This window comes from Pseudonaja textilis, chromosome 2 (assembly GCF_049901715.1).
Source record: "Pseudonaja textilis isolate UNSWEBS1 chromosome 2, rPseTex1.2, whole genome shotgun sequence".
In the NCBI taxonomy this organism is placed as follows: Eukaryota; Metazoa; Chordata; class Lepidosauria; order Squamata; family Elapidae; genus Pseudonaja; species Pseudonaja textilis.
Window position 1 is genome coordinate 222,567,183 of NC_141991.1, and position 26,732 is coordinate 222,593,914.

The 26,732-nt window shown below is 35.4% G+C and overlaps 1 protein-coding gene across 3 annotated transcripts in view; it reads right to left on the bottom strand.

The window, feature by feature from the left end:
* ATG10 (autophagy related 10) overlaps positions 1-26,732 on the bottom strand; it is a 130,611-nt gene that overhangs the window by 48,356 nt on the left and 55,523 nt on the right. For all 3 annotated transcript variants that reach the window (XR_015742277.1, XR_015742278.1, XM_026718696.2), the window contains exon 4: positions 2,878-3,004. Coding sequence is in view for 1 of the 3 variants with exons in the window: in XM_026718696.2 (XP_026574481.1) it covers positions 2,878-3,004 (127 nt within the window). In the remaining 2 variants the exon portion in view is untranslated. The remainder of the gene's footprint in view (positions 1-2,877; positions 3,005-26,732) is intronic.

Here is a 26,732-nt window from a genome sequence, read left to right on the forward strand (position 1 = left end):
AGTTTTGTTGACAAAGGAACCAGTGCCATACAAACAGTAGTGAGAGTGAGTCTTCTTGAAAGATTATGGACAGCATCTGTAGCTTCCATTGTGCCATTGGTCTTTGCACAAGTTTCTGATATTTATACTGACTTCTGTTATTTCAAGGCAATTGATCCAATCATGTTGCATAAAGTTAAAACTAGTAATCCAATCCAAGATAATTCAAGTTGGTCTTCCTTCTCTTATGATTTTCCAAAATCTTGTCAATTAGGAGCTGATCTATTGTCCTCTGCTGTTTGGGCAGTTCCTTTTCTGCTCTCATGGATTGAGCTTGTTTTCAACTAGATGATGTTGGACTGCATTAGCTACCACACCAGATACCACACCAAACTGACAGCTCTTGGTAAGCAGGTAATTAGCCTGTAGTTGCCTGGTTTCCTTTTGTTGGATCTTTCATTATCATGTTTAACTGGATTTGGTATTTTTATCTATCTATATTATTACTGTTCATCATGCAATTAGCTAGATGATCAGACTGGATTGGCATTTTTATTCACCTATCAAACCCTTCTTAAAAACCTGGAATAGGAGACGTTGATGTATGATGGTATTAGAGGTATCATCACAGGATGTACACTGTTCGACCTAAAGCTGCCTGTTGCAATTGACTTATGATGAATTTGTCAATGCTGATATTCAAGTGATGCTCCAGTTTATAATATTATCTCCTTTATTCATTAAACATAAAACTTAGTCAACTGAACATTTAAAAATGTATCACAAATATCACTGACTGGCGCTGATGGTTGATACAGGTTGCTGCCAGCATCCTAGGTATCAACCAAATATATGATAATGATGATGATGATGATGATGATGTACCACAAGGCAGAGAACATGCCTAATATTTTGTTTCCTATTTTCCCTACAACAGCTGAGTTGTTGGGCTGAGAGAGACTAACCCAATTATCAGGTCAGGGGTCGCCAATCTTTTGGATCTCAGGGACCACCATGCTTTTAAATCCTGAGGACCACTAATATGATTTTTTTTAAAGATAATATATTTAATATAACATTTTTTTATTTTTATATTAAATATAAGTGCACTATTTAAAAAAATATAAATATATATTTTTAAATATAAAAAGCTTATTTAATTATAACAAAAATATAACAAGCAAAGCAGAGCCCCCCTCCCCCCCCCGCAAAAAAATCTGGTCTCCTGTCATATCTCCCCCAAGTCAGAGGAAACCACTCCCTCCTTTGCCAGGTGTGGCTGCCTGAAGTTGGGGGAGGGAAGGAGGGCCAGGCTGGAAGCCTCCCCCCACCTGGAAGCCTTCCCTCTACCCCTGGTCTTTAACACATGGCTTGCTTCTCCACTACTGCCTCCTCCTCCTCCTCCAGGACCTCCTTCTCCGAGAAAGGCGATTATGAATTAACCAAGCGGCTACATTGATATCCCAGCTGCTCCCTTTTCCCATGGTAAGACTTGGCGTATGGATAAAGGAGCTGACAGCTGCTACTTGGCGGTCCTGCAGGCAAGACGAAGTCATCCCGGTCCCAGTTAAGACATACCAGTCACAAACCCAGTGTCCTAGATGAGAGGGGTCGCTTCCCCATGCCAGGGAGAGCAGCAGGCGTGGGCGTGCACAGTTTTTACTCTGGACTGACGAGCCACGTGCTGAAGACCAGATGACTGTCGGGAAGATGGGGCAACAGGAGTGATACTGGCAGCAGATGGACATATACACAGGAGATCGCGGCATAGGCCTGACCTGCGAGGGGGTGGGGGGAACTGAACTGGTGTTACCTCCTTCCTCTTGCCTCCGCGTATCAAAGAGGTTGAGCGGCTGCCAGGGGAAGATGTTGCAAGGGGGAGGCTCAACCCTCCCAGGAGCTTCTCTTTCTCCTTGCCGGAAGTGCTCACATGCAAAGCACTCGCCGCCCCTCTGGCCCCCAACAAGCCTCCTCCTTCCCACTGAGCGTGTGAGCGCTGCTTCCTGTGGCTCAGGAGGTCTGCGCTCTTCCCGCTGCTGCTCAGCCTCCTCGATGCGCTGAGGCAGAAGGCAGCAGCCACGACACAAGTTTGCTAGGGAGACTGCAGCATTGCCCCACTTCCCTGCCTCAGTATGCTGCAGCCACCAAAATTTTCTCACGGCTCATCAGTGGGCCGCGGCCCATGCGTTGGCGACTGTTGATCGAGGGGGTTTTTATGCCCAAGGCAGGCCTAGAACTCAGAGTCAGCTGGGTTTTTTTTCAACACCTTAACCAATATTTCAAACTATTCTTCAAGTTGTCTGAGAAATTTTGAGAATTGAAATCTATACATCTGGACAGCACTATAGTTGGGAAAAGCTACTCTAATGCTGATTAAAGATAATTAACAATGGTCTTCAAGATTGAGTTTTCTACCGTCCTAAACAATGTTAAAAAAAACCTAAGTAATTATATACATTTAAAAAACACATATAACCAACTCCTTGGCACTCACTTTAAAAACTATGCACAAAACAGCTGAAATATGATTAATTTGTTTTCATCATTAAAACTTATTGATTTAGATTTTTTTTTTCTAAAAGCCCCTAACAATGACCTCAGTAAGTCTCAAGGTTGAATATTCTATTTATGAGGATGGTCCAATATTTTTAACATTAAAAAAATAAGTAAAGAAAATAATCCACAGTTAGGCTTGCTGCCAGAATTCTAAAGATCAAGTTTCTCAGGCAGAGATGATATCATCTACCCCTAAGATACTGATACTTGCAGATACTGAAATATGTACTTGAAATGAATCATAAACCACTTATTCATTTTTTTTTATTTTCTTGCTGTTAAGTTCAAAATTTATGTCATAACATATGTTTTAAATGTTTGCTTGAGATAGAATGCACTTACTTAAAAAACTTGCCCTAAAATAGAGAACAGGAGCTTGATAACTGCAGGAATATAGAACATGATATTCATAGCGAATCACCTCTGATACTTCAGAGACTCCAGCCTCTTGAGAATCATCCAGACCTTCCTGAAACATAATTTATACTAGTAAACACAAGGCTGTGGCAAGAAAACAATAGCTTACTGTATCAAATCAGTACATATATTAAATAATCAAAACTGCTATATTGTTTATTATGCATACATTGTATTACATCATGATATGTCTTTCTGTAAATTGATGGCATCTAAAAAAATGCACATACAAATACAAACACAAACACACACGTGTATGTGTGAGAGGGAGAGAGAGAGCGGGAGAGAGTGTTTTAATATATTCGTGACAAAGTATTTTTTTAATAAATAAGTTTACTCACTTGTTCTTGTAATAATTAGATCCCTGGGGATATCATCTTGTATGTTTTGGGAAATTTAATTACAAGTCTCATTTTTAAAACAAAAAATTCTCTAGCTTTCTCCATTTACTTACTATTTAAAATGTCAAGAAGATTTCTTAGTGATATCATACTAAATATCACCATTTGTGATGATATTTAGATTTGTGTCTCTTTCATGACCACTTAGGACTCCTTTGGAATAGCTTCCCTTAAAATTTAGAGAATCCAACAACCTATTAGCTTTTGGGAGAGATATGAAGCCCAGGATCTTCACTCAAGCATTCTGTTAAGATGGTAGTTAGCCCAGCAAATGCAAATGTAAACATGGAATTAATTGGCACTGTGATGGGATCTGTGATACTATTGTGGGGTTTTATGATTTTGTGGTTTTATGAATATTGTTGTGAGTTGCCTAGGATTATCAAGTATAAAATAGAAGGATATATACATTTTCTAAATAAATGAATACATTTGGCTAATCAGTGTCATGCACCCAGTATTACACACACAACAAATTTGAAAAAAGTCTTTTCTTTTTCAGAACTCTTATGGACAAAACATGCCCACCTGAGTTGAAAGCCATATACTTGGTTTTTCTTCAATTCAATGCACTATAATTGTATACTCAAAATGCTTCACAAATGTCCAATACAAAACTGGGGTAACCCACCATTCTAAATTATTGTTTACTTACCACCATTCACTGAATAATGCATAGTTGTCTGCTTTAATACATCATGGTTTATAAAGTACAATGTCTAACTTCCCAAAATATTTAACACGGTAAGCTGTCCAAGGTTACCCTATAATATTGTAAGCTGTCCAAGGTTATTGGCAGCCAATAAATTTAATAAACAAATAAATACAAAGCCAAAACCATAAAAACTACAGTAAAATGCTTAAATTTATAATTAACTCCTCTGAATTGTAGCAGAAAGAGGTCAGACAGAAAAAAATCAGTATTATGTTGTGGCATCACAAGCCTAGTCCTTTTTCTACATTTATCATAATCTAAACCATGTGGCTGTGGTCATTCCTGTTCAGCTTACAAATATTTTTTTTTATTTGTTTATATCCCACTTTTATTATTGTTACAAATAATTCAAGGTAGCAAAAACATCTAGTCTTCCTTTCTTCTCCTATTTTTCCCACAACAACCCTATGAGGTGAGGTGAGCTGAGAACAACTGACTGGTCCAAAATCACCCAGCTGGCTTTCATGGCTAAGCAGGACTTAAATTTACGGTCTCTTCCTTTCTAGCCTGGTGCCTTAACTACTAGACCAAAGTGGCTCTCGATTGAGATGGATTGAGTTTAAGATGGGGTGGCTTATCTAAGACTATTTAATGAATTAAAGCTAAGAATCAGAGGCTTCCTTTCAGCCAATATAATATTCCTAACCTATTACATCTTTACGATTTCTTCCAACCAAGGAAAGATTTATGGATATACGAAGGAGAAAAAAATATTATATTAGAGTCACAGATAATTCACAGAGTCAAACTCATACAGAATTCAAAACATGGTTAAACCAATGTACATTGCTCTTAAGAATAAAACTGTACATTGAGCTGTGTTTGTTAATTCATTATTACTAACAAGTTAGGTTAAGTAAATGTAATTTGTATTATCTGCTTTATTCATTACATTAAGTTGATTGTCTATCACTGACAATCTTTTGATCACTTTGAGTAGTAAAGCATTCTTCTGTATATTTCAGTTGATAGAGAATAAATGTCAAAATCTAAATTTATATTGATGGTAGGTTAATATTATTATTTTTAAAAAGAAAATTAAAACTATTTACTTTTGTATCAGCCTTGATCCGTCATTGTAGTTGTGCTTTTAAAGTTGTAGTGACGTTTCAGCAGAATCTCATCTGCTATCATCAGACTTGTGTATTGGATTTGTCTGTGTGTCAGACTTTCACAGCCTGACACAGCTTTAAAACAGAAATAGCTGTGAAAGCCTGACACACAGACGAACCCAATACACAAGTCTGATGATGGCAGATGAGATTCTGCCAAAACGTTGCTACAACTTCAAAAGCACAACTACAATGAAGTGGGAAAATACCCAGACAAAGCTGAATACCACATATATAAATACGCATGAAAATTTAAGAATATACAGTATATGTGTGTGTGTGTGTGTGTGTGTATACACATACAATAATAATAATAATTCATATGATAACAGCAACTTAAATTACTGAAATAAGAATACTTCAACAGTAAGGATACCACTAATCAATTAGGCTTAAATATAATGAAAAATTTATACTCTAACAGAAGTGAAACAAATCTAAGGCATTCATTAAATCCTTCCCAAAGACCACAATAACTCTTAAGTGTTCAAAATAGATTCAGACAATTCATGACACTTTTCATCAGCTCCTGACCACTTGCAAACTGAAGTAATTTCCTTTGCAAACATAAGTGGTCATTTGGAAATAAAGCCATTTTATTTTTTGGAAACATTTATCATGGACTGAGAGAAAGACAAATATTAGAATATACATTAATATAATACAAACAATATATTCCCAGAATATAAGTAGCTATTCCTGCCAGAAAAAGATATGTGTTCTAACACTTCCAAGCTTATATCTATATGGTTTGAAAATTTGAGATATCCTTTGTAGTTAACCAACTGTAAGTAAGGGAGATCACTGTGCAGTTGTTGTTTTTATGCATGAAGACCTAAAGAGCTTAAAGAAGCAATTAAAAACCAAATAACTTAAGAATCTCTTTCAACCACAGCTGGTGATATCTTTTCTCAGACTCTTAAAAACCTTATTTCTTCCTGCATTGCAGAAACATTTTATACTATGCTGAATTTAGTACTTTATTAGAAAACAAACTTAGATAAGAAGTGTACAGGTGGTCCTTGACTTATAACCATTAATTTAGCAACCATTCAAAGTTACAACGGAAGTGAAAAATGTGACTTATGACCAGTCCTGCCACTTACAGCTATTACAGATATTACAGCATTCCCATATCACAGATTAAAATTCAATGCTTGAAATTTGCATGTACAGGGTTCTATCATCCCAGGTTCATGTGATCATTATTTGTCAGTGAGCCTGACAAGAAAAGTCAACAGGGAAGCAGGATTCGCTTAAGGACCACATGATTCATTAAACAACTGCAGTGATTTCAACTGGCAAAAGGTCATAAATTTGGGTGCAAATCACTTAACAACTACTTTGCTTAGTTATTGGAAATTTTGGTCCCAATTGCGGTCGTATGTTGAAAACTATCTGTACCTATTTAAAAAAAAAAGATCACATTCCTGAAGATGACAGACAAGAAGCACAGAATGTTTTTTTTACAAAGTCTGAATCAGAATACAGCTGGAAGGGGCCATGGAGGTTTTGAGCAGAACACCCTACCATTTCAGACGAGTAACTGTCCAGTCTCTTCTTAAAAACCTCCAGTGACGAAACGTCTACAACTTCTGAAGTCAAGCTGTTCCACTCGTTAATTGTCTTCACTGTTACAAAGTTTCTCCTCAATTCCAGGTTGCTTCTCCCCTTGATTAGTTTCCATCCATTGTTTCTTGTCCTGCCTTCAGGGGTTTGTAAAATAAATTGACCCGCTCCTCTTTGTGGCAACCTCTCAAATACTGGAATACTGCTATCCTGTCCCCCCAGTCCTTTTCTCTAGACGAGCCAAACCCAAATCCTACAACCATTCTTCATATGTTTTAGTCTCCAGGCTTTTTTTTTTTAAAAAAAACAATTTTATTGGCTTTTTTAAAAAACAAACAAAACAAACAAAGCATAAAAACATCAGCTCTCTTCCAGGCTTTTGATCATCTTAGTTACTCTTCTTTGCACTTTTTCCTAAGTCTCAACATCTTTTTTGTAATGTGGCGACCAAAACTGGATGCAGTATTCCAGGTATGGTCTTACTAAGACTTTATAAAGTGATAATAATACTTATTACATGATTTTGATTCTGTTTATACAACCATTGATTGTATTAGCTTTTTTGACTGCTGCCAAAACACTGCTGAGTCATGTTTAAGTGATCATCCACTAAGACTCCAAGGTCCCTCTCACTGTTACTGTTTTTGAGCCAGGTTTCAACTAATCTATACTTGTACTTTTGGGTTTTCCTGCCCAGGTGTAAAACCTTGCTTTTCCCCACATTAAATTTCATTTTGTTTGATATTGAAACAAATAATTTAAGCACAGCAAACAGCTGAATAAGTGAATAGTTTTATGTAGGGATAATGTCCAATTTTGCTATAGATTTTAACTACATAGTCAGAGCACAGGCTCATTTGCTTATCTTATTTCTACTTCTATAGCTATTTCTTCATCCTATAAACATACGAGAACTTCTGAAACCTCCTTAAGGCCATTACTTATCCCTTTTTATTTGGTAAAAAGTACTAAGGATGCATGACATGACATCTAGAGTACTGATGTATAATCCTTTGCTGTTCACTAGGGTGAATACAAAGAAGGAAGTAAACCGTGGTGCTTGCAAATGTTTATAGCATTATTTTAATCATTTTCTGACAGAAATGTCAGAAGAAATAACTGTTAATAATTTTAATAAGTGAAAAGAATTATCAGAATTTTTAATTACACCAATGATTTGTGAAGTGAATGGTAAAGTAGCCATTTATATACTGGCAAGTGAATTCCTCCTGTGCCCAGGCATTCAAGTATGCATTGGTTAGATGTTCCAAAATTATGAAAAAAACCACACCTATTTAGGTAACCCTTCTAATTTCCTCCTCCAAGGCTGTGATAGTATTTTGATTTTTAAATACACTTCAGAGCCAGTTTAGATTTAATTTTAGTTTACCCTTTGATGCTTCCTCCTCTTAGTAGTAAAATGTTTAATAGAGATTTCTGATTTTGAATTGAGCAATTTCCTGTAACAATGAAATATAGCTTAAATTACATATTCAAGCAAATCAGGATTAATCATGGCTTATAATTCCGGCATATTCAATAATTTTAGTTCATTCATAAGTGTTCAAGCTTTCATTTAATAAGTAAGCATAGTTCAGGGATAGTCAACCTTTTTATACCTACTGCCCACATTTGTATCTCTGTTAGTAGTAAAGTTTTCTCTAACTACCCACCGGTTCCACAGTAATGGTGATTTATAAAGTAGGGGACAAAACCCCTACCGCCCACCATGAAAGCTGGAACGCCCACTAGTGGGTGGCAGGGACCAGGTTGACTACCACTGGCATAGTTCAAAATCAGAAATGGATGCTTTGTATTTCCTCTGTAAAGCAGAGTTTAATGAGTTTAATGTCACATTTTACTTTGGTCTAGAAGCTTACACAGTATATAAAATTCACTGTTCTTTCCAAGAATAGCAGTGTTGTGCAAGCAAAAATCCTATTGACAAGATGAATACAGGATTTTTGGTTGATTTGTTTACTTTTTTCAGTCTCCCATACTATAATTCATATTTCCAAGTTATCAAACATCATCAGCAACTTCTGCTAGGTAAAAGATATTGAACAAGTAGATAAGCTCAGAACATCTGGCTCTCTAAAAATTGTTAGCTAAAGCCTCATTCTTCTTTCACTTTTGGCTGTTAGATAGGTTTAATGGGAACTTGAATTCAACAACATCTAGAGAGATAAATGTTATTAATTCTGTAATAACAGAAAGAAATTCATACAAACCTATTAAACATTTCTGTCCAATTATATAATACAAATAAGCTGTGTTTACCTATTAACATGCATTATATGAACAATTTATTAGTATCTTCATATATAGGGTTCTGTTTGTAGTGTTTTAATAGATGAGTTCATTTTGTGTTATCATAATTATACATCCGAGAGATTGTCACTGATTTCAAGTTGGTTTTGAATTGTGAAAGACTGAACTTGTAAGTATAACCTATGATCAAAAGATTTGTAATTGTTATTTAGGGATTAAAAACAAAATGAAACCGTTTATAGCTACATTTTAAAATTGCTCCAAACCAATTGATTTTTTAGTTCCTTCTTCATAGCAATATTACTTGCCATACAGCATGGGGAAACCAATCTGGAACTGCCTGTTTTCTAAACAAATTGGGAAGTTGTCATCAGGAAGCATCTGTTTTATTACATTCAATAAAAGCATTCTTGTACTATCATATTGGAATACTAAGTACAGTAGATACCAAGCTAACTGCCTCTATCTCATCTCATCTAATCTATTATGTAAAAAGCCAGCACTACCTAATTAGTATGCAAGGTTTTCACAAATCTCAATAAGTCTTCAGTATTTTAATCCTATGTTTGTTCTCAAATGTGGAGGGATCTGCTCTTTTTAAAGCTACTTGTTAAAAAATTACCTTAAAAATTAATCCAAAATACAGATTTCTGCTTTTGTAAACATGGTAATTGTACATTTTCTCAGAAAGCTGTTCAGCAAGATCCTTCAAGCAAAGTTCGATATAGTGGGAGCTGTTAATTTGGCAGCATTTCAAAAGAATCTGGAACCCAGCCAACATCAACTGGCCTAGGTTATGGAAAAACACAGAGAGGGAGAGAAGGCTCTTTAGAAGAGGAAAGTTGCATCTTTTTCTACTCCCAAACATTGACAACAGGAGCTGAAAAGCATTTTTGAAGCAAAATTCCCTAGAAATGCAGAACCTCTGTGTGTGTGTGTGTGTGTGTGTGTGTGTGTGTGTGTGTATGTATCATTCCAGCAGGAATGCATTATCATTCCTCTCATTGTTCTTACATTTGCTCACTGTCTCTTGTATTGCTAATCAAAGACCTTTTCAGAATTTATACTAGTCATAAAAAATCATTCACATTCAACAAAAGAGAAACAAGAGACAGACTTGCTATTATATCATAGTTTGTTTAATTACGATACATTAAATAAATGACAATGACTGGGTTTAGTTAATATAATAAACCAAAGCCAAACAAATCATGTTATGTCTTATTTTGTTGCTTGAATTGGTCCAAAAAAAGTTTCAAATAAGCTAAAATGTCATTCAGTAGGCTATGGGTATGTTACCTACTCTTCCTGTTGTTTATGAGTCTGTAATTTTATTTATTTGTATAGCTGCCCATCTCACCAAAAGCAACTCTGGGCGATGTGCAGCGATCCAATAAAAATATAAATATAAAAATAAGAGATATTAAAAATATATAGAAATTTGCATTAAGAAATAAATAGCATAAAAACAATGGAGCCACCTAAACAAATCTCCAGTTTGCCAAGTGCTCCAGGCCTGATAACATAACCAAGTCTTGAGGACTTTTCACTAAAGGGGCAGAGTTAATCTAATATTGGGCAGGAAAATGTTCCGTAACATGGGCACTACAGAAGAGCAGACACGTCCCCTGGAACCTACTAAATATGGGTCTCTAACTGATGGTACCCTCAGCATACCCTCTCTGCCAGATCTAACAAGGCACGTTGAAATAACTGGGGAGAGGTGATCCCTCAGATAGCCTGTTTCCATGCTACAATGGCATAAAACCAGCACTTTATATTTAGACGTGGAAGCAAACTGGCAACCTATGCAGCTTGTGATGCAGGTGGGCAACACACATTGTGCCAGGAGCACACATAACTACTGCAACATTTTATATCATTTTATATCAGCTGAAGGTTCTATACAATCTTAAAGGGTTCTTCCCATGTGAAGCGCATCACAGCTATCTAATGTGGAAAAAAATTGGGCACAAGTGACTGTAAACTGGCCTCCCAATCCAAGAACGGGTGGACAAGAAGGAGCTATGAAAACGTCCTCCCAGTTACAATTGCCACCTGCTCATTGAGAAATAGCTATAAGTCCAGGAGGACCCCCAGAATGTAATATTGTTGCAATATATTGCATACAAAGTATGGTGAAGAGGAAGTAAAAGAAAGATTAGAACGAGAAAAGAAGGAAGATTTGGGGGGGGGATCAGAAATAGACTTTTTATTTAAGGAAAAAAATGAAAGACTTGAAGATTCAAATGACTGTAGTTGATGAACCACGAGACCATAACTCAGGGAAAGGTAGCACTGTTCAGTAAATGACTTCTGTGTCTAAGATGAAAGCAAACAGTGTTGAATTACCAGAGTAACTGCCTAAAATTTATCTGATCAGTCCATTGAAAAGAAGACGACAAGATGATATGAGCACAGATGCAATTGCATCTGAAATACAAAATAAAGAATAAAAAAGTACAAAAAAGTACAAAAAGACAAATGAACAGGAAAATAAGAATGAGCTGAAAAGGGGGGAAATAATGATTGCGGGGGGAGGTAGAAAATGTAGGATGGATCAGGGAGAAGGAGGTAAAAATTGCATTAAATGGCAGGTCTCTGCCAGTTAGGACAGCTGCACAAGAGATCTCCTGGAACTAACTTTGATGAAATTAACCTGAGTTCAAGTTCAGATGACAGAATAATAGACATAGGAAATAAAAGACAAAGGTGAAAGAAAAGAGGGTACATTCTTTCTCTGAGTGAAAGTTGTAACATTCAAGTATGAGACAACCAAGAAAGGTGTTCTGTCCCTTTGATCACAATTGGTAAGAGCCAAGAAGTTCAGGATTGGTTGCTAGAGAAGGAAAAGGGCTGACTATTTATTCATGGAAATATGTGGTGTGTGTTTTCCAGTCTAGCTGCCAGGTACAATTATTAATATTGCAATTGGAGCTAAATTGGAAGGCAAATTATTATTCTGTACACTATTTGATTGGGCGAGGCTAAAAGAAAAAAGGAAAAGTGATAGGCAGGGAGAGGTAATATGGAAAATGGGTACAAGCTGTTCCATGGGAAGAGAGTTTGTAAACGTGGTGCCAGTATCAATTTCTATTCCCCATTCTGAACTCTTGATTCAGGAACTTCATATTTAGGCTGATACCATTTATCAGGTTGTCCGTAACAATCTTGTCCACAATCAAATTGTGAATGAGAGGGCAGACCTGGTATCCATCACTGAACTGGCTGGAGAGTGAGGTTGGGGCAGTCTTCCTTCTCAGTGAAATCTATCCAGCTGATTAATGAGTAATACATTAGCCTCAACCATACTGTTGCAAGGATGGATATAATGCCACATTTGTAGGTTGATTAGAAGTCAACCTACAAATGGAATTGCTGCTATTTTATAATATCCTAGTATATAGTAGCCAATCTTCACCAAAATAGACATTGATACTGTAATGAACATTATTGGATTGCATTATGGCCAAACACAGAGAGAGAGGATGTTTTTAAGTAGCACTTGTCTGATAATATCTAGCAAAAAAAAAACTACTGGTGCTACAATAAACTGACACCTAATGTGGCACAGCAAATTTTTATTTTCTCTCTCTCTCTCTCTCTCCCTCCCTCCCTCCCTCCCTCCCTCTTTCCCTTCTCCCTCTCTTTCTCCCCCCTCTCTCTCACACACAAACAGACACGTTTCAAAAATAAGTATTCACTGCTCACTACCCAAGTAAGATACAGTTATTTAGAAAATCTGGAAAAGAATACTCCTCCCAATAAATGCAAGCTTTGCATTTATTCAGGAAATAACATTCTAGATTAGCTGTATATGAATGAGGTGCCAGCAAAAGGAACCTTCCCAACTAGAACACATACTTTTCCATTGCTTCAACATCACTAGTTACATCCCAAATCTATATTTCCCAAGGCTCACTCTACCTTAAGGCAAGGTAAATCAATACAAAAATGAACATAAGTATATTTACAATATCATACAAATACTAAATTAAAATTTCTTCAATGTAAGAGATGCTGTCAGGACTTGTCCACTTGGTTTGAAGTTATCTGTATACTTTATTCTACCTCCCAGGTGTTCCTTATTACTGCTAAATTCCCCTTATTGTTTGCACTCACTGACTCCCATCTCCACTTGCCTAATACAATCAGCTTTGGCGGTTTGACAGAACTTACTAAACTGAATCCAATTCTTTGCTTACCCAATAATCTGGAAACAACCAGGAAACATATGTGCTCAATTACATACAATGTTGTAGAATCAGTTCACAATACCATTGCTTTCCAATAACTGTTATTTCAAAACCATTGGGAATTATTCTTGGCATGTGAACAGAACTTCCTTGAATCTGAATATGGACCAAATAGATCAAGAAGCAAAGAGGATCATAGGTGAGTATTTCAGCATGAAATCAAGGTACTAAGAAAAAAAAATCCAAAGATGCAAATAATACCTTAAATAAACTTTAATCACCTTGCATTCCTTTTAAAGTTAATTTTTCTTCTGAAAAATCCTAACAATCAGTAAAGACTATATTAAGAATAAAAAGGCTTTTCAAGAATTAATTAACAGACCATTATTATTATTGCTTCTATAAGAAATCCTAATTCATGATAATACCATGCTGGGAACTCTTCCTCATATCTATTTTTTCCAATTTTTAGATCACTGTTTTAATTATATTTTTAAAAGAAATATTTTGTGCATACTATGAGGTTGAACCTATTTGCATTGTCTATTTTTGTAACAAAAAATATTTAATTAATTTTATTTAACTTTTAGAAGACATTTATCACAAAAGCTAGGACTTTTACCTGTTTAAATTTTGGGTGATTGAACAGAAGAAAGTATGTTAACCACTGAAAGCCTGACTAGGTTTGCAATTTCTTTGAGATCCATTTGAGTGGTACAAAGAAGACAAAGTTTTGTGTGCCTGAAGGGGAATAATACAAAGATTTTTTTCTTTGTTAAGGAAGTGACTTTCACTTCATGCTATAGTTATCCTGCCTTTTGATCCTACTGCAATAAACATCACGGGGAAATTGTTTGCTTCCTTTCTCACACAAAAGGCACGTTCATGAATAACAATAAACCATAATTAAGTTCCAAGCATAGGCAGGAATCCTCTCTCCCGTTCCCTCCCTTGTTTTTTGTAGAAGAGTAAAAACTTAGCTCCAGGTTTGTTTCAGAAGATTCAAGGTTTGTTATGTATAATCCAGAAACAGTGGTTTAAAATTATTTTCTAAACTAAATCTTGTGTGGTAGAAAGCAATCTAAGAAAGCCTGAGAATTTGAAAATGGTTCATTTATTTACTTCATATGACAAATTTCTGAATTACTGAAGTATTTACTTCCATTCTTTCCATACAGAAGAAAAAGAGACCAAGCAATGTATTCTCATTACATGCAAATTCACTTTCTAGCGCTAAAATAATATGCTTAGATGTATCTTTGGGACCAGGAAAAAAGCCCTACTTCTACTTTCTTTAAAGTAGAAACTGGTAACATACAGAAATAAGAACTCCATCATCGTCATTGCTATTATTATTGCAAACAGAGGTTATACGTCTGATATATGTCTGACTACTGAAATTATTCCGTATTGTTTCACCAACAATCAATAACTTCTTAAAACTTTATTTATTTAACAAATGTGTTTATCAATTGCTGATTTCCTACATATTTCTAGCATTTTTTTTCAAAATAAAAACAAAGGAATTATCCACTATTTACCTTTTTATTTTTTGTTTTATCCTTAATTGGGAAAAAAGCAGATATCCAAACCAGTCTCAGACAACTAATGTTAGACAACACAAATCAGAATGCATAGTAATAAGATGATTATATTCAATCTGCCATTATGTCGTTCAACCACATTTGAGGAAAAGGGTAATTTTTCAAAAACACAGATTTTTCTTATACAACAGCCTTTTTTTAGTTCTTCTTAAAAATCTGAGATAATCAAATGATAATGATACAGTATTTTTAGAAAGTTATAATTCAACATCTATAATGAAAGCTATTATTAGATTTAAAAAGAAATATGAACAATTGTTCTGTATATATATTTGTAATTTGCCAGTGTATACATGATATAAAGATGATATGGCATGGAGAAATGTAGTGAGTATGCTGTGTAAACTAGTTTTACCTTCCTTTTTTCTTTAATATCTTGGCATACTATATCTTATTCCTATTCTGGGTTCTGCATAAAGTTGTATATAATGAGTATTAATTTACAGCCTATACTTGCCCATTTCACCCAGGTGACTCTGTATAATATATGTGGGTTAAAAAAAAAAACCCACAGCAAAAACCCTGGTATTTCTTCTATGTATGCAATAAAAATCCATTTTAAAATGCCCTTTGTTTTCTTGTATACAGGTAATCCTTATTTACCAACTGCTTTGTTAGTAAACTTTGAAAGTTAAATGGTGAAAAAAAGGTTTTGCAACCAATCCTCACATTTACTGCAGCAGCAAATCCCAGTTATACCTGATCACTATTCAGGTGCTTTGCAACCAGTGTGCATTTACAACTGTTGCAGCATCCTTTATTCATGTGAACCCCATTTCCATGCATCCCAATTGTCTTGCAACAATTAATAGAAAACATGAAGTATAATTGCAAGTCATAGCTACACAATGTCTTGTTTGGTGACTGAATTGGAAGTGACATTGGAAGTCTGTCACAGTCACATTTCTCCTTAGTGATGGCAGTGGGTAGTGATGGAGTTGCCAGTCCCAATTGTGATTGCATACACGCACATGCAGACCCATTCTCCGATGTACAAACGCAAAAGTTAGTTATTTTTCTCTGATTCTTTTTAAAATTGATCTTAGGATCCCCAGCACCTTTGTTTTAACATAAGAAAACACCAGCAACCAGAAAAATGTGGAAGAAACACTATGTTTTTACATAGGACTTCAATGGAAGAGTACATGCAAAACCATCCGAATTCTGATCTAATGTCACTAAAAAATTCACTCATTACAAAGCAGTTTTGCCAACTTTTATGTGAAAATATTAAATTTTCACATAAAAACTTCAATAATAGACTAGGAATTGATCTTCAAATGAATAAATATTTATTCATTCCATCACACTTACAGAGTCATAGATTGTGTATCTTTTGCTTCAATCTCCTGCTCATTTCAAGAATCACTAAACAATCTCTGAAAGTGCCCATCCTGCTTCCATTAAAAATTTCCAACTGAGAGGAGTCCTTTACTGTTCTAAACATACACTCTTAATGCTTAACAGTTCTTATCGGAAAAAATTCTCGATATTTATCCCAAATCTCCTTTTAATTTCAGCTTCTTATTCCTCTTAATATCTACATAGAAAATCTCTACACTTCTCTTTGCATGCAACATTCTTAGATATTTGTAGATCATTATCATATCCTCCCTCAGTTTTCTTTTGCAATATAAACCATGCCCAATTCTTTTAACCATTCATCATAGAGCTTGTCTCCAAATACCTTATCTTCCTGATAGCTCTGTTCTGAATGTGCTCCAGACTTTCCATTTTCCAGAATATAATCTACAGTGGGGGTCCCCAACCTCCGTTTTGTGGATCAGCACTGGTCCGCAGCCTGCCAGAAACTGGGCCATGCAAACAAGTGAAGCCCCATCCACGGGATGCAGGCAGCATGCGAAACCATGCTTCCTCAGTCCATGGAAAAATCTTTCTCCATGGAACCAGTCCCTGGTACCCAAAATGTTGGTGGGCACTGATCTACAGAATAATGTGAAGCCTCTGGAGTGCAATTATTCAACCAAATCCACCAGATTCCAATACTCTCTAGTCCATATTTTTACAGTCTATAAAGGTATATGTAGTCTTTGTTTACTGATTATAACTAGGACTCTACAAACACTACCGTAGAAACTCTACATCATTTCAGACAAATGAGTGTCCAATCTCTTCTTAAAGTGTCGGAGCATCCATAACTTCTGGAAGCAAATTGTTCCACTGATTAATTGTTCTAACTTCAGGAAATTTCTCCTTAGTTCTAGGTTGGTTCTCTCCTTGATTAGTTTCCATTCACTGCTTCTTTTCCTGCCTTTAGGTGCTTTGGAGAATAAGTTGACCCCTTTTTCTTTGTGGCAATCCCTGAGACATTGGAAGACTGCTATCATGTCTCCCCTAGTCCTTCTTTTCATTAAACTACACATATCCAATTCCAGCAACTGTTCTTTGTATGTTTTAGCCTCCAGTCCTATAATCATCTTTGTTGCTCTTTTTTGCACTCTTTCTAGAATCCCAATATCGTTTTTATATCATGGTAACAAAAACTGGGTGCAATATTCGTGTGGTCTTACAAGAGCATTGCAAAGTGGTATTAACAGTTCACACGACCTTGACTCTATCTCTGTATTAATGCAGCCTAGGATTGTGTTGGCTTTTTTTGGAAGCTGCAGCACAGCTCTGGCTCATATTTAAATGACTGTCCACTAAGACTCCAAGATCCCTCTCACAGTTACTACAATTGAACTATTCTATACCTGTGCATTTGGTTTTTATTGCTAAATGTAGCACCTTACTTTTCTTTACACTGAATTTCATTTTGTTAGATAGGTTGTTAGTTAAATGTACATGGAACATATACATCTATCTAAGAAAATGCAGAGATTTGCAAAATCTCCACAAAAATATTTTTAAATAAAAATACAAAACATACAACCTGTAAAGTAAAATGAATAGTGATCAAGAGTAGTGATGGTTCATACTACCCACAAACCTTTAAAAATAGTTTGTATGGCTTTAGAGATTACATCGTTTTTTAAAAAAATGCCCAGTTGCATATTCTGCAAATGTTTATGTTGTAATTCTCATTCCTCCCCCCACAGGAAAATTATTGTGCACGTAGCAGTTGCCTTGAACATTTTATACATGCTACAGTTCCCAGAGAACTTCAGAAATAATAGCCCTTCCCTAAAAAAAGCACTATATTGAAAAAAGGAGCAAACTATTCAAGCCCTGTTTATGAACTGGAGAAGAAATCACACATTCCATTTACATGGTAAACTACAATATAAAGCAAATCTAAACTAATTAAGTCTCTAATCAAAGTGCTTATACTGAGAATGAAGTCCAAAATCATTATATATCTAATGTCTTTTGCCCTAAATGTGTATGCTTCCTACAGCTAAACTCAAGAACAGTTTCTAGCTTTTCAACTTTTAAGTAGCTTTTTGAAACACTGCTAGAAGCTGTCTTAAAGGACACTAAAGGTTGAATTTGTTGCTGGATGAGTTAAGTTTACATAGTAACACTATAGATGATTGGTAAACCTATCCTAATCTTAGCAACCATTTACTATGTGATGATATAAATAATAGTTTTGAAAGCTTTTTGAAAATTAATTAACTCCATACAAAATTGTTATGATAATCAACAATATAAACAAATTGATAAATACATGAAATGTCAATACACTTTCTTTGGGTTTCTTGAGAGAATAAACTTTTGCTGGACAGTCTTGTATTAATTGTATTTATTAAACAAAAAAGCCAAACTAAAGAATCCTCTGTAGTGCAGTTTACTGCTGCAGTCAAAAGTAACAAGTATTATTTCACAAAAAAACTATCTCAGAAACACAATATAATATTCTCTCTCCTTCTCTCTCAATGCCATTTGTTCTTTTTATGTTATTATTTCACACAAGAATATGCCAAACCATGTCCACAGATTTTTTTTATCAATATATGTATTATCCATCAGCCTGGGTTGAATCTCTTCTTGAAAAGTTAATTGATATTTGTTTTATATCATTTATCATCAATATTTCAATTCATTCTTAATGTATCTTTGCCCATTCCTTTTCATTTAGTACAATTCAATTCACAATATCTTAAGTAATCTTCTGTTAATCCATATTTTATATTTCTATGTTTTTTCTTATTTATTATTATTAACTCTTGTTTTCTATTTAGGAGCTTAAGGATTAGTAAGTAGTCTTTTATTCAGGATTCTCTTTTATGAAAAAGAAGAGACATAATAACTACCATCAAAAACTTCAATTTTCACCAAGTTGGTTTACATATTTTTCAAAAAACTACTCTTATCTGTTCAATCTTGTTCCTTATTTCTATGTTATTATCCTATCTTTAATTCAAAACACAGCCATACTGTCATAGCCCATGCAATTATTTTCCTGTAAGCTTAATATTTAGTTCCAAGAGTTTAATTTTATTGATAAATATCATTTTTTCTGATTTACGTTTACCTCAAAAAGTTTATTTGGGTAAAATTTACTTGCTATTTCCTGGTAGAACAATATAATCTACACAATATGTTTATTATTATGCCATTAATTTTTATACTTTTTTCTGTGTCTATTCAATACTTTTAATACTGTGCTCATGATTAAAGAATCTCTTACATTTTCTGTGTTTCAATATCAAGCCAAAGATATTTATATAAACCATCTGGGTATCTTGCTCCCCTACAATAGAAGCAGCCCAGCTCAAAAGTAATATAATCCAGTCTTTGATGCACATGAGACATCTGGCTTGATAAAACAATTTGAAATTTGATACTACCAATCCACATCAATCTTTCAGGTCTTGAAAAATCTTAACTTTAACCCTATCCCATGCAATCCCAAGCTTCTGATATCCAAAAGAAACTGCCTTGGAAATGTAACAAAGCTCAACCAAAGCAATACAAAACCTTATGGATTAGGGCACAATCAGGGGCAAAGCATGGAAGAGTGAAAGGCGGAGATCCTACATGGCCTTTCAAAGCTCTTCTATCAACTCAAGACATTCGCCATGGCAGTATTTACCTGATTCCACCACCATGCCCTCTGAATAATATAAATAGTCCTCAACTTACGACCACAATTGCAACCAGAACATCTGTTGCTCAGTGAGGTAGGTGGTCATTAAGTGAGTCATGCACCATTTTTTTTGCCATATATGTTAAGGGAATCACTGTGTGGTTATTAAGAAAAAAAAAACCACATGAGAACCTTGCAGACTGAACTGGAAATATATGTAACTGACCTTGTAATGATGAATCCAAATAAATTTCAGATCTCAACGCTAGATTGAGATAACTACACCTATAACTATACCCAATAACTACACCTGTATTCAAACTAAAATACCTCCCCTCTCATTTCTAAATATGACAGATTCCTCTTACCTATTGTTTAAAAGACCAAAAATCAAGCTTTACAAGTCTCTGGCTCAAACACATTTTAAACAGTACACTTGAAAGTGACCATCCAGCCAAATTCACTTATCTATCTGGCTCCAGAGTGAGTGCTATTGATTATATAATTGTCTCCAGGGACCTTCTGCTTTCTGCAAAGGCCCCAGAAGTTATTCCTAAGTTTGACACAGTGATCATTTCTGCTTCACTTAAGAAACACATATTGAGGATTGCTACCAAGCCTTACTAATGCAAGCAAGAAGAATTTTCTGCTAAGCAAGTGAACCCCCTCCCCATCTGAATCAAATAATAACAAGGCTACTGGTCTCAGATCACCTGCTGAGCCCTCAGTCTGCCCTGACATCAGATGAATCTCCTGATGTACTCTTGAATAACTGTAGCACCCTTAGCCAAGAGCTCCACCAGCATCTAACTCATATTAACAGTGCACCTTCAAAGCAACCACAGCACCATTCCAAGCCATGGTGTTAAGCATGGAAATCAGGAAACTCTGGCAGTATTATTGCAAGGTTATTTATTGAAAGGGTTTATTGCAAGGTTAAACTCTATAAGAATCTGAACTACTAACTGTTAAAAGCAGTAGATAATTTGGCAGTAGATAAGAATCAGTGGAATCCAAGGTAGGCTAGTCTCAGATCTCTTGCAGGTTCACAGTCCCTCGAGACTTATGACACATTTGACCCCTCCCAGGGCTCAGCCTGGTTATCTCTTACACATGGTTTGACAAGGGTTGTGTTATGTTAATGATAGTACAATGATTTAAGCTCACAGTCTCTCAATTTTGCATCATGAGAACTTGTTCAGTCCAAATTTCAAAGATCAGCCATTCAAAATCCAAAATGTGTCTCTGATATCACCCCACAACTAGAGATGGGAGCCTAGAGTTTAGGTGACTGTTGACTCAAACTGTCTTTTTTCCCCTCTTGCTTCACTAACTATGAGGGATGATTTTTAGTCTACACGGAAAAAGACAATGGAAACTAAATCTCATCCTTGGGCTTCTTTCCAGATCTTCTATGGGATATGATCAGGCAAAAGCATTCATTAAACAGTATATAGCAGATACAGAACACCAATGGGACCTAGCCACGTCTCCAATCTTTATTGCCAATGTGACCAGTAGCTACTCCCCAATGGCATATTTAACTAACCTTGAAGTACCTAAACCACAGAAGGTCTTTATTCTGGCACAATGTCATGTCTTCCTTTCAGCTGTCTTTGAAGGCAAATAGAAGATGATTCCCCACCTGGATTGACAATGCCCCTGTGACTCTGAAGTCTGAACACCTGGAAACTACAGTTTGTGCACTTCACCAATGTCTGTACTACAGAAATAATCGTACTAGCCCCAGTTCACCATTATTGCATAAACCAGAGTGGACAGGACAATTTCATACATCCCTGCTGCTTTCACCTACCATTATATAATGTTGCCAGGTTCTGTGTAGCAGCACTTAAAATCCATCAGAAGATGGTCTGTGCCATAAACCAGTGTTAATGAATATCTAGTTCACATTTCTAAAGTGTTCTGAATTATGATAGATCTAATTTGCCATATTCTCCTATAGTATACACACATCCTACTCCTATTCATCTTTTTTGACTTTTTAAAGATTTCTATTTTTATATTTTTTACACTTTTATATGTACAGTACTTTTTATTGTAATGTATCATTTACACTTTATACTGGTCTTTGAACTTGATTTGACTTTAACCCTCAGCATTTTATTTGACCATATAAAATTAATTAATTGTCTCTGGCAATCAAGATGGCGACAGCGACTGCATGTGTTTCTAGATGGTACTCCGAAGTGTTGTGCAGAGAGGTTTTTGAAGAAATTGGATTGTATTGATTGGTATGTGGAAGTGGAAGAGTGTATAGAGGGAAAGGCAAGAAAGAGACAAGCTTGATAAACTAATTGTGAGGCTGGAATTCGTTGAAGAAACAGAGAGATGAAGAAACAGGCCAAGAGCTGGTAAAGTGGAATGGTCGGAAAGTGACAGTTGAAGATAATGGACACTGCAAATGGAGATGAGCTGGGCATGCTGGAGTGAGGAGGAGTGCCGGAGAAGTAATACCTCCTTAAAAAAAACCTTGGTCCAGCTAGCCCGGCTAGTAGCACCTTGTAAAGGCCCCTTTCCAGGGTTACAGCAGAAGATGGTCAACAGTTTTGAAGGCAGAAGAGGGCTTTATGCCCCAACGGCAGATAAAACAGTAGAACCATCTTCTGGAAAAAGGGAAACTTTGATTTCAAACCTCCACTGCCTTGTGGCTATATCTAATATTGGAAAAGGCTTCAGGAGTCAACCTCTAGGAAAAATCTGGAGCCGGAACCCCGGAAGCAGTTCGTGACTGTGTACAATCACGTTCTAGTAACTCCTGGGACATAGCTGGAACTAATCGTATCAGCTCTGTTGTTCCATTAGACTATTTCAGTGACGTGGAGAGGGGGGAATCTGCTGCTTGGGTAACAGTTTATCCTCCATATTAAATTACCCAGGCCTCGTACTCTGGAGAGGACACTCCAGCATTGCATACAGCATTGAAACAACACAGGAAGTGGCAGTTACCAGTTTCATAGCACGATACCATAGTCTCTTGAGACTGAAGAATGCCAATTCAATTTGTCTCTGCCAATCATTTAATATCTTAATATCAATTCTTACTGGAATTGTTAGAAATAAAAGTTGAGCTTTAATAAAACATTCATTTTTACTGTTGTTATTTTTCTGGCTAAGCCAATTTTAGTTTTCTCCATTTAAAATATCATTGTCATTATATTTTTCCAAGTCTATTAATAGTCTGAAAGAAGTCTTTATTACGGTTTGTTCAATAAGTCCCCAGATACCTAATCTTTTAACAATAATATGAAACTGTTATTTGCTGCAGGGGTTCCTTTGCTTTTTTAGATAGATCCTCAAATGTAAACATGTACATCTTGTTCTTGTTAACCTAATATCCTGATACCCAGCCATATTCTTGATACCAAGTGATAAGTGACATTATTGATTCCAAAGAATGCCTTGGATGAGTAACTGAATGAACACCATAATGTGCATATAATATTAATTTACGTTCTTAATTTTCTTTCTTTGTGGCTTCCTTGCCAATAATTCTAATGCCAGAAAAAAACAAGGAAGGAGAAAGGGAAGCATTTTGGGGATAAAGATCAGTTTACCATTATCTTGGCATTTTTTTATATAAATATTATTTATCCATGTCAGAAAATTCAAACTTCAAAAAAAATTCATCTTTTTTCAGGAATATAAAAGGTCATTACAGATTATCAAAGACTTTATCTACATTTTAAAAAATAATAGTTGGTTTCTTTATTTTTGAAAGTATATTATTAATAAGATTTAAAATATGTTACTTTCTTCATGTATCTCTTCAGGATAAACCCACTCTGGTCAGGACTTATGAAATAAGTTAAAAACCTGTTTAATGTCTTTACAAACATTGCCATAAACAGCTTTTAATCTACATTTAGTAAAGATATAGGTCTAAATGATTTTCGGCAAGTTGAGTCATTTCCTTCTGACACCTTTGTACAATAAAAAGGACCAACTAGGGAACATATATGAAACCACCAACTACATCTTCAAAGCAGAAAAATTCACAAAGGAAAAAAAAAACACACACACACTATCCTCATCAGCAGAGACAGCAATGGCAAACTAGAAGCATAAGTTTATGTATATACATTAAAAAACACACCCACACCAACCAAAGTGCTCAATTATCAAAGTAACAACCCAACCTCCCACAAGAGAAGTTGCATCAGAACACTATTTAGAGGAGGACAAACACAGTGCAGTAATCCTGAATATCCCAAAAAGGAAACATATATACATTTTCCAACAAAATGGGTATCTACTTATCCATGCAACATCATCAAAAAGTCCCTGACCAATCAACCCAAAATAGCACAACCTACACAATCTGTGAAAAGGATAAAACTGCCAAGCATCAAAAACATCTCAGAAACCACCAACAGACTATTACAACCACATGGCATAAGCATAGCACATAAACCAACTAAAGCCCTCCAAAATATTCCAAGTAAACCAAAAGAACAAGCAGCACAGAAAAACAGGAATCATCTACAATATACAGTATAATGATTGCAACAGCCACTATGTAGGACAAAGAGGCAGAAGACTGGAGGAACACATCCATAAACAGCAACTAGTGTACATTCCTTAATTTCAAACACATAGACAAACTTAACCATAGTTTCAACTGGAAAACTGTGACCATCGTAGACCAAGCCAAGTACAAAAATACTAGAGAAGCTTTGACACTTTGACAAATCGGCCATCAACCAGCACATAGACATAAACAACATCTACAAACCATTCAAGAGACAATCAACAAGCCAAAAAGACAAACAAAAAGACCAGATCACCTCCTCACTTGCAATCACCAAATGAACAGAGATTAACAGCAAGATTAACATGAGACCAAGATTCAAGCAGCAAACAATATCTCAATCAAGGAACTGCTACACAAGCTAACAATAAACAGCACAAAGAACCACCAAGGCCACTCTCACCCACACTGAAAGGATAAGCCGCTAGAAATGTAAAATGACAGCAAATCCCACTCCCTACTAGTACTGATTATGTTAATCTAGTTTGGGGAATTTAATATCTGCAAATAAACAACAAACTCAAGAGCATCAGGACCTCTCATTTCCCCCTTTGTAAACCATAGATATAAACGCTCTTGCCACAAGAAAGGAAGTATTTGTTATTATAGTATGTCAGTCATTACTTGAATTAATGGCTTAATCAAAAGTTCCTGAAAGGTCTTATAATATACTAGAGAAAAAAAAATCTGGTCCTAGAGATTTGTTCAATTTCAGTTTCTGTATTGCTTTGTTTGTTTTATCTCCTGTGATTGATTTATTAAGAGCTTCCTTTTGTTGATCTATACATTTTGTAAAGTGTGCTGTATTTAAGTACTTTTTGATCTTTTCTAGGTTTGATGTCTGTTTACTGTATAATCAAACCTAATATCTAACCAATTAATTAATCATATTTTCTGTTGAAACATACCTTTTCCCATCCCAAATAAAAGTAATAATTGTTTTTTCTTGTTCTTTGTGCCAACAGTTTTTCGGGTTTATTAGTTTAAAAAAATATTTATGCATGAGTTGTACAAACTAAAAGCGGGATGGTGATGGTGGGTGGTAGTGGTGATTCCCTTTCAAGGTAAGGAACATATACAAAATACAGAAAAAATTTAAAATAGTATTACAAAGAAAGAGACATAAAGTATAGAAAAAGAAATATAGCTAAATCTAGTTTGCACCAACACTATTCCAAATATTCCTGCATAGCTTTATTCTTGCAAAACATCCTTGCTTCATATCCATAAACTGCTCTTCATTTTTTAATTTTTTACTTCTCATTATGAAAATATATTCTGTTTCATGTTATCGGTACCACTATTTTCTCAATGGTCCCTTTCCTTTTGACTCATTCACTCTTTCTTCATAAAATTGTTTTGTGATTCAGTCATTTTTCTACATGACTATGTTGTCCATATTTCATATCTCCATATTTCTTTCACACATTTGATTTTCACATTCATTTACTCAACACACATTCATTTTTGTTTCTATCACTTCCTTTAGCATGCAAGCTTCTTAAATATCCATCCCTGATACATTCAACTTAGGTTTTTATTGCTCTGGATATATTCAGCTCGCACTTCTACCTAACAAAGTAGGGAGAAATATGGTTTCATGCATAGGTCTATTCATACTTCTTTTGACAAATATTTATTTCTCTGAAGAATCTACATTGTATTTATTGCATTTTCTTTCATATTTTGCAGGTGTTAACATTTCTCTATTTTTAGTAAACATTCTATTAATATTTATTTATTTATATTTCTAGTGATTGCCATTTAGTTAGAATGCATTTTAATATATATAGCCACCCATCTCAAATACATGATTCTAGAGGTTTTTCAACAATACACATACTCCCACACACTCTCTTTTTCTCTCTCTCACAGACAAACACAAACATAAAAGTCATTAAGCAGCAGTCCAAGTTCAAAAATCAACATAACCACTATAGAAGTCAACCGTATATCTGGATACTTAAACCTAGTGGTAAAACCATTTCTTTATGGGCTTATGAACAGCCAGTAGGATTGAGGCCAATCTAATCTAAAGGGGTTGATATTCCAAAAGGCTAGTACCATCACAAAAGAAGGCTCCGCATAGGACCCACCATACAATTTCCCTAACAGATGGAATCCAGAGTATCCCATTAAATTCCCCTTAATTTTTCCTTTCAAACAGAATTACATTGGATTTGATACATTAAGTCTATTCTCCTTACAAAAATCAGATATTTCCTCCAAATCGTTCAGGTTTTCAGACAGTAGCTTGTCAACATCTTCACACAAAAACATATACATACTTTAACCTGCCCCCCCCCCCAAACACACATCTCTAATACCAACACAGGCATTACTTATGATTTATCTATACTGAACAAG